The 9,849-nt window shown below is 39.0% G+C and overlaps 1 protein-coding gene across 2 annotated transcripts in view; it reads left to right on the top strand.

The window, feature by feature from the left end:
* Nucleotides 1-9,849, top strand: part of COG5 (component of oligomeric golgi complex 5) — a 270,936-nt gene that overhangs the window by 1,420 nt on the left and 259,667 nt on the right. For both annotated transcript variants that reach the window (XM_059074512.2, XM_067042835.1), the window contains exons 2-3: nucleotides 4,077-4,216; nucleotides 7,604-7,661. In XM_059074512.2, the coding sequence (XP_058930495.2) occupies nucleotides 4,077-4,216; nucleotides 7,604-7,661 (198 nt within the window). The remainder of the gene's footprint in view (nucleotides 1-4,076; nucleotides 4,217-7,603; nucleotides 7,662-9,849) is intronic.

Below are 9,849 nucleotides of genomic sequence, written 5' to 3'. Positions count from 1 at the left end.
CAAGTAGCTCACCATTTTGGTAGGAGAAATAGTCCTGTAGAGTTACAAAGGTAGGCACCGTAATGTAGTGTTGTAAGGTTAGCAGTAGAATTGTATACGAAGTAAAACATTAATACAAAAGAGGATGATAACTGGGAGTGGTTTAAGGGAGTGTCAGGAAAGGCTTTCTAGATGGAGTTGGTTTTGAGGTGTAAATAGGACTTTCCCAGGTGAAGTGGAGGAAACAGTACATGCTGCTCATGGGTATTTATTTCAGTTGGGTACATTCCAGCAATTGTAATCAGTTTTTGGAGGGTAAACAGTCCTCAATTCTGCTTTCTGTATTTTCCTATTTAGTTCTCTTTCCCATCCTCTTTTCAAACCAATCCCTTCAAGCTCAACAAATGGTTTTCAAGTTCCCTAAAAAAAAAAAAAAGAATCTATTAGATATGCGCTTCTTCCATTTCTTGCGGTTAAACGTATAAACTAAGCCTGAACCTGCAGTCATTCTTTCTTCCTTCTTTTCTGTTGTATTTTCAATTATAAAAGAAGTGAAGTCTCCATTCCTTCCTAAGGACAGTTCCTCCCCTTCGTACTCTGGATTTTCCTCCTGTCTCCTCAAGGACCCAGTTACCCTCATTCTATGCCATTGAAATCGCTTTGCCAAGGTCTCCAGTGACTTTCTTGTGGATAAATCAAATGGACGCTGTTTTGGTCTTTATCTTACTTGAACTTATGAAGGGGTTTGAATCTTTTTTTTTTTTTTTTTTTTTTTTTTTTGTGGTATGCGGGCCTCTCACTGCCGTGGCCTCTCCCGCTGCGGGGCACAGGCCCCGGACGCGCAGGCCCAGCGGCCATGGCTCACGGGCCCAGCCGCTCCGCGGCATGTGGGATCCTCCCGGACCGGGGCGCGAACCCATATCCCCTGCATCGGCAGGCGGACTCTCAACCACTGCGCCACCAGGGAAGCCCTGAATCTTTTCTTGAAATACTTGCCTCATGTGGCTTGTTCCATTTTTTTAAAAAAAATTTCCTAATTCTCTAAATGTTCTTTTTCAGCTTTCTTTAGATGCTTGTCGTCTTCATTTTGCCCCTAATTCAGTGGTTCACTCCGCTCTTCCCTCGCACAACATTCCTAAGGAATTAAACATTTCCATCATTAACAGAGATCCACTGTGTCAGGGGTCTGCCAGTGACAGAGGATGGGATTGATAGGGTTGGTCAGCAGATGCGTAGTTTGAAATTTTGTGAGGTGTTTCTGATGAGCCTCCTGTAGGCATGAGAAAGCTAAAAGAGAAGCATGAAGGACAGTCTGTCCTCAGATGCCAAATCCAATGGCCAGTATTCCGCCTTCATTGTGTTTGATCTTTACAAGATCTTTCACACTACTGACTTTCTTTAAGCTGTCCCTTTTGGTTTTTGCTGTTCCCTCCTGTTTTTCTTTCTCTCTGAATGCTTAATTTCTTTTATTGCTTTCATTTCTTCTATCTACCCCCAAATTTTGGTATTTTCCTGCTTCTGAACTCTGTCGTTCCCATTTTCCTTTTTTTGTGCATTCTAAAATGTCTTCCTAAATCATCTGGTTTTTTTTTCATAGTTTGAAAATTAATATGTATACAAATATACACACAGGGCCCTTACCTCTCGTCTGAGCTATAGAGCCACTCTCTTCTGGACATTTCTGTCTTGACAGTGAACAAGCACTACTAATTCTACATATAAAAATCTGCATATGAACAAATGGTATAGGTTCTGTACATGAAAAAGTGAAATGAATTTTTTTTTTAAACTCCTCTCCTCTAACCTTTTCCTCTGGTAGTATCTGTTACCATTAATTGTATGTGGTAAGTTAGATGTGTGCTTGTTCCCACGTAGGTTATCAGTTCCTTGAAGGCAGGGGTACGTTCATGTTCATCTTTATACAAAGATTCCTGGTGGACTACTTCATGCAAAACTGAATTCCCGATGTCAGTTAATCAAGAAACTTGGGAATCATCCTTTAATTCTTGGTCTACCTAATCACCCATCTTTCAGCTTGTCTCTAAGTCCTATACATTATGGTGTCGAAATATTTGTCAAATTTGTCACTTCCTTGACAGTTTTACTGCTACTGTCTTAGTCTTCATCCTGTCACTTGGGTTGTTAACATAGCACCTTACTGGCCTCTGTGGCTCTATTCCATGGGTGTGTTGGTAAATTAGCGTCCTGGGAAAATAGAAGAAGCCCCGATTTTGTAGTGTATGCTAGTTTTCATGGTGTAAATACCCTTACCATGGTCATTGTTAAGATACCTACATGTGCTGTCAACTGGCTCACGCAATTCCTGAGAGATTAACAGTTGGCTCTCAGGATCCAATCCGAGCCAGCCCCAGTGCACCACCGCGTGGCTCATCCGTTTTCAGTCAGCCTCCACACGGCTGCCAGAAACTGTTCTACAACACAAGGCTAACAAGAGCTCTTTTTTGGCTTTAAAACCTTAAATGGGAAATAGTCTGAACATTTTGGATATCTTACCAGCCTCTTTTCAAACTGCACCCCAACCTTCCTTTGGAACCTCAAATCCTATCATTCCTTACCCTTTCTGCCCAAAACACACTGTGATCTAGATATACTTAAGTCAGTATTATCCTTATTCCTCAAAATATGCCATTACATTTGCTGCCTCTAAACCTTCCCTCTTGGAATAGCCTTCTCCACTTTTCTGCCTGACAGGATCCTTAATTCTGAGAACTACTTGGCAAACTCGAAGGAAATGGGGTTCTCAGAATTAAGGCCAAAGTAGCAGTTTCCTTCTTTTGCTCCACTGCACTTTGAGAGTAGTCAAGAATGAGTCTTTGCTTTTAGCAGAATGATACTTCCAGCTGATACATAGATTAATTCATGCATTCAACCAGTATTGAACACCTGCCATGTGTCAGGCATCGTTCAGGCTCTGTGGGTGTGGTAGTGCACAAAACAAAGAACTTGCCCTCATGGAGTGTACATTATAGTGGATATAGACAATTGAAGTTTTCTTTTAAGTACTCTATTTTATAGCTTGTTAGTTTCATAATCTCTGTCAAGGCAGCCTTACATATATCTACCATATGGCTAGGAGATAATTGTTTATACCTACATTGACTTCACTTCTGTGTATCTATTTTTCATTCATAATTCTCTCCACTTTCACCCACAAATTTGTGGATTTCTGTACAGAAAGATATGTTCTTAACATCTAGCGTCACTTCTTGTTTTAAAATTTTTATTTGTTTTTTGACTGTGCCTTGTGACATGCAGGATCTTAGTTCCCTGAGCAGGGATTGAACCCGTGCCCCCTGCAGTGGAGGTGCAGATTCTTAACCACTGGACTTTCAGGGAAGTCCCTTTTTTTTCTTTCTCTTAGAGGTCTACTTTCAACATGGTTTCTCTTTCCATTTACTTATTTCACCCATAAATCCAAAATTTCAGTAATACCTGTACGTTTGCATTTGCCTACTTCTATTAAAACTTCAGATTCACTTTATTATAACAGTATTTGTGCATCAGTCTGGAGATGCTGGAGACCATAATTATCAAATAGTCAGTTTTTCTATTGTCATTGTCAGTGACCTTGTTTTCTAGTGTTAAAAGCTGTGGTTAGTAGGTTTTTTTTGTTTGTTTTTTTCAATCTTTTACTCAATATTTTCCTTTTGACTCACTGATTAAAAACTAGCTTTTAGGAATATGCATAGTAGTCCAGAGCGTGGGCTCTGCAGCTACACTGCCTGGGTTCAAACGGTGAGGTTGCAGAAGTTGCATGTCCTGTCTGTGCCTGTCTCTTCGCCTGTGAAATGCGGAGAATGATAGTTCCAACAGGGTTGTGTGAACATTGAATGAGTTAGTATGTATAAAGTGCTTATATCAGTGCCTGACGCGTAGTAAGTTCTTAGTGAATTTTACCAGTCTCTTCTGCTGTTGCTACCGCCTCTTCTCATTTACAACAGAAAGCCTTTTCAGTACTTTCTGGTGTATAGAAAGTCCTCAAAATATGTTAACTATGATTATAATTGTTCTGTTGTTTAATATTTGTGGTTTGGTGCAGTGTAATTAATAAGGATTTTTTCTTATTTTTTTCCCAGAGTGTTACAGTGATTTTTTAAATGAAGACTTTGATGTAAAGACTTATACTTCTCAATCTATTCATCAAGCTGTAATTGCTGAACAACTAGCAAAACTTGCCCAAGGAATCAGTCAGTTGGATAAAGAACTTCACTTACAGGTAATTCCAATTTTCTGGATCATACAATTTATTCAACCCAGAGTGATAATATATCATTTTTTATAATCCTTTTATTAATCTAAATGCATATTTACATGAAAAAATGTATATTTTTTCCAAGTATATCTTTGAAAAGTTTTCTGTAAACTACTTTTTGTTATTTGAAAAATGGATGTACCCGTCTCTCCAAAACCTTTTATTTATACTTTGTTTTCATCATCTTAACTGATATGGAGAGAGTATAGGTAGTCAAAAAATAGGATGTCTTCGATAAAGATAATAGAAAATGGAATTTTGGAAGCAGAACAGTGTGAATAAGAAAAACTGGAATGTTCCCATCAGCAGTTCACACTTTATGAGCACAAAATATAACATTTGATGAAATTACAGAAAGTTGATAAATTTGTGGTGGATAGTACACAATGAGGGGAGTTAGGAGGTAGGTCCGAATCTCAGTTGTGCTGTTACCATTCATATCATGTAATGCCTTTGAGTCTTGCTTTTTAAAAGAAGAAAAAAACCTATGGAATGGGTTGGAGTGAATAAGGGGGAAGAGGAGATTGTAGTAGAAAATCTTGAAGGTTCCTTCCTCTTCTACAATTCTGTGATTTTTATAGGGTGGTTTTATGGTGTACTTCCTAGTGTTGCCTTTCTTTTTGAGTAGGCACTTAAATATTTAAATGAATGAACAAATTGCATGAATAAATGAACTATTTTCCAGGAAACCTAGATCTGGTATAATAAGACATGTTCCCTTAAGTTTTTCGTGTCTTACTTTATCAATTGAAAGAGCAGTTTGGGGCTTCTCTGGTTTCGCAGTGGTTAAGAGTCCGCCTGCAAATGCAGGGGACACGGGTTTGAGCCCTGGTCCGGGGAGATCCCACATGCTGTGGAGCAACTGAGCCTGTGTGCCACAACTTACTGAGCCTGCACTCTAGAGCCCATGAGCCGCAACTACTGAGCCCATGTGCTACAACTACTGAAGTCCGCGCGCCTAGAGCCTGTGTTCCGCAACAAGAGAAGCCACCTCAATGAGAAGCCTGCATACCGCAACGAAGAGTAGCCCCTGCTTTTCGGAACTAGAGAAAGCCTGCGCGCAGCAATTAAGATCCAATGCAGCCAAAAATAAAAATAAAAAATAAATAAATTTATTTAAAAAAAGATAGAAGTGTATATTATAGACAATTCTTTAAAAAAAAAAAAAGAGCAGCTTGGTTCAGACTGGGATGACTTTTTTTTTTTTTTTTAGCGGTACGCGGGCCTCCTACCGCTGCGGCCTCTCCCGTTGCGGAGCACAGGCTCCGGAGGCGCAGGCTCAGCGGCCATGGCTCACGGGCCCAGCCGCTCCGCAGCATGTGGGATCTTCCCAGACCGGGGCACGAACCTGTGTCCCCTGCATCGGCAGGTGGACTCCCAACCACTGCACCACCCGGGAAGCCCTGGGATGACTTTTAAGGTCATTTTAAAATTCTGATTATATAATTAGAGATCAATACTTATTGAGAAACATTTATAGGACAGTTTTAATTGTCAGGCTTTGCTTTAGGTTGTGCGGATAGAAAAATGAAAACATTTCCTGGCTCTCCAAGGATTCACAGACCAGTGGCAGATACAGACAGAAATAATGACCGGCAAGTGATGCCTGTTTTAAATAGAATAGTACAGAGTGTCTATGGGAGCAGGGGAAAATGCACTTAATTCTGCGTAGGTTTCTCAGGGGGTAGCTCTTGCAGGAGCCACCTGAAATTCTTTCTGCCTTTTTGCAGTTGGCATTTACCTTATTCTCTACATATAGTACCTTCTCTGAAGGAGTCAGTAAAAACTTAAAATCTATTTAATATCTCCTAGAGGGGGCAAGTTATACTTACAGTGGTTCTTGATGTAAGGTGGAGGAAGTCTCTGATTCCTGGTATGAGATCTGAACCTGCCACAATTGTTTTTCTGCAGAAGCAAAATTGGGATAATGCTAACCAAACCAGTAAATAAAATATAATAAAAATAATTTAAAATATCATTGAGATGATTAAAATTACAAAAGATGTACCGAACTATGTATTAGTCAGGGCTTTAGTACAGGAGGCAGAAACCACTGTAGGTATTTAAATCAGGAAGATATTTAATACAGAGGATTGGATGGACAGCTAATGGAATGAGTTGAAGGATCTACCACAGATGCAGATGCAGCACAGAGACCCGGAAGCTCCTGCTGTTATCTCCCATGCCACTGCTAAAGTTCAGCTTCTGGATGCTTGGTAACTGAACTCTGGAATGATCTATAGGGCTATCTCAACTGTCTCTAAATCCTCAGGTCTCAGGACATTGCTTACTAGCTGAAACAGTAATGGGAAGATAGTTTTCCTCTTTCTTCTGTCTTCTAAATCTCTTGGAAATTCATCCAGCTGACCGCAGGGGAGTCTATGAAATTGTAGTTTTAGGCTTTTCAACCTTTCCAGAGTATCACAAGGGGCAAAGAATAGAGAATTAGAAAAATATTCATCTTGTTAGGATGGACACATTAATGACCATATCAGTGGACTGGGGAGAACTCAGATGTCTTCTGGATAAGAGACATAGGAGACCAAAAGTAACACTTATTTTAGATACGTGATAGAGGAACTTGCTAGAATGGCAAGTGACATGTGAAACAGGACAAAGTAGAGGATTTAGGCATTCCAGTGAATGAATCTTTGCTGATTAGGAGCTTCAGTTTACAGACTAGACATGAAACTTCTTATTCATTGTAATAAAGGGTACAAAATAATAAGGATTCCTGCATTGTTCTAAAGATTTGCTTGATTTCTTGGTGTGTCTAGGACTCTCTTGCGTGTAGCCTTTAACTCTTAACTTTTATGTTTTTTTTTTTTTTTCGATAAGACTATTCACACTGCCCTAATTTTCTTAAAAATACCAGTCTTCTGCAGGGATGAGGATTTGCTGTGACATTAGGAAGCTGGAAGCAGAGAGATGTTTAGGGAGGCGCTGACTCTGCTTTATCTTTCCAAATTAGAATGTGTTCTTGATGATGCTGAATTAAATGCAAAAACTAAAAGAACCTGATGTTTGAAAACACTCTTTAAAAGGGGAACATGTATTAATTAGCATGGCAAGAATTAGCTGTTTTTTGTTTTTCAGTTTGGGCACAACTCCTCCTGCACACCCGCCTAGGAAACCACGGGGCTAATGAAAAGACGTCTTTGGCTCTGTGTTGAGCTGTAGCGTGTTTGTGTTCCCACCAGTCATTCAGCTCAAGCACACCCTTATAACCTGTATTTTTTGTATTAGCATTTTCCCACTTTGCATAAAGAGAGAGACCTTCAATTGTACTTTGTGGTTACAAATTAAAATACTTAATACTTGCAGTGCTGATTATTCATTCTTGATTTTCAGGTCGTTGCAAGACATGAAGATTTATTGGCACAGGCAACTGGGATTGAGTCTTTGGAAGGTATATACAGAGCTAGCCCAGGGCTTGGGAACTTCTCCTGTGAAGGGTCAGAAAGTAAATATTTTAGACTTTGCAGGCCATACAATCTCTGTTGCAACTACTAAACTCTGCTGTTACAGGGTGAAAGCAGCCAGGTAATATGGAAACGAATGTGTGTGGCTGTGTTCCAACAAAACTTTACTGACCCGTGAGCTAAACTCTCTGGGTTTAAATCCTTCCTTTCCCACCTACCAGAAGTGTGACTTTGGACAACTTACTTAACCTTTGTGTGCCTCAGTTTTATCTATAAAGGAGGAGTATTAATATATACTAATATGTTTATTTAGAGGATTAAATGAGTTAACAAAATGCTTGGAACAATTCCTGGCACATATTTAGTGCTTTTATAACTGTTAGTTAATTAAAACAAATAAGCAGGGGAATTCCAGTGGTTACAGTGGTTAGGACTCCACACTTTCACTGCTATGGGCGTGGGTTCAATCCCTGATTGGGGAACTAGGATCCAGCAAGCCGCATGGTGTGACCAAAAAACAAGAGAAACAAAAACAAAATCAACTCCACCAAAGTAGTGGAGATAGGCTTGAATTCTTTCCTTATGTTTGGCTTTCTTCGAAATGCTTTTCAAAAATGAAAGTATAGTAGAATAATGATACATTGGATTTTTATTATGAACTCTTTTATTTTTGTGTGACTACATCTTTTATGAATTTGTCGTTCTCTCTTTATTAAATTAAACTACATCTCATAAATATGAAATGTTAATATTGTATTTTCCATTATCACTTGTGTTGTGATTACTGTTAATCATTGCACATCAAAAGAAAGCTAAGTGATTTTTCCCTATGTTGATGAAATTCTTAAGGAAGAAGGATATTGCTTTCTGTGATGCAATATTCTTTAACGCTTCCTCTAGTATTTCTTCCTTTTTTTTTTTTTCTGTGGTACGTGGGCCTCACTGCTGTGGCCTCTCCCGTTGCAGAGCACAGGCTCCGGACACGCAGGCTCAGCGGCTATGGCTCACAGCCGCTCCGCGGCATGTGGGATCTTCCCAGACCGGGGCACGAACCCGTGTCCCCTGCATCGGCAGGCGGATTCTCAACCACTGCGCCACCAGGGAAGCCCTCTAGTATTTCTTATGTGCACTCAAAGATGTTATTTTCAGCATGTGCACTGTTTCTAAGGCATCCTGATGAAGGACATAGCATTTTGGAAATAACAGTTTGTTATTTGAATATTTAGGATAGATATCAGACTATGTTCATGGGAAAAGTAAGAGGCTCTATCTAGTTACTGACTTAGTATGGAAAATTAATTTTCTTTAATCTCATAATATTTTTTATATGTTTCTGGAAGCAAGTAAATAATACCTTGTTTTTAATGGTAATTTTTGTAAACAAATGAATAAAGGTTTTTTTCCTTTATGGAAACCCATAGGGATGTCACGGTAGTAGGCTGATTTTGAGGATTTTGAGTGTATGTAGGTGTAGATGAATCATCACAACAGAAATTCTTCTCATTGTGCTTTTCTTTTTCTTTTTTCTTTTTTCTTTTTTTTTTTAAATTGGCCACACCACATGGCTTGCAGGATCTTAGTTCCCCAACCAGGGATTGAACTTGGGCCACCACAGTGAAAGTGCCGAGTCCTAACCACTTGACCGCCAGGGAATTCCCTATGTGTGTTTAGTTCTATAGTGTGCTGATTTTCCCCAGGTTGCTTTTCAGTGGTTAAAACATTTAAAATATGCTGTTAGACTGTGTTAGAATGAGTGTCCATTGGGTGACTGTGTACAGTACAAAGGCTGACTTCTCTGAATTCCTATGGTAATCTAAGAATATTCTCCAGATTATTTGAACATATGTCAAAGTATGAATCAGTTAGTATTCATTTTAGCATGATGTGTATTTCTAATCATTTATTAAACTTTTTGAGATGTGTGTTATATATTTGAAGATGAGTATTACCCCAACTTCTACTTCATCTGCTTTTTCTCCTATATATTTAAAATTTTGGCCATATAATTCATTTGGAGATATATTTATGTAGCCTATTTTATTAAAATTTACTCTCTCTTCATTTTTTGTTTATTTATGCATTTAAATTTTAATTAAGAATTTGTTAGATTCCAGGCAGCTGTAACAATATACGGAGTCCCTGTCCTTATGGAGTTTGGAGGTATATTTAATTAAG

This window comes from Kogia breviceps, chromosome 9, assembly GCF_026419965.1.
Source record: "Kogia breviceps isolate mKogBre1 chromosome 9, mKogBre1 haplotype 1, whole genome shotgun sequence".
Taxonomy (NCBI): Eukaryota; Metazoa; Chordata; class Mammalia; order Artiodactyla; family Physeteridae; genus Kogia; species Kogia breviceps.
The sequence above is the reverse complement of the archived record's forward strand: the minus strand, read 5'-3'. Positions and strand labels throughout refer to the sequence as shown.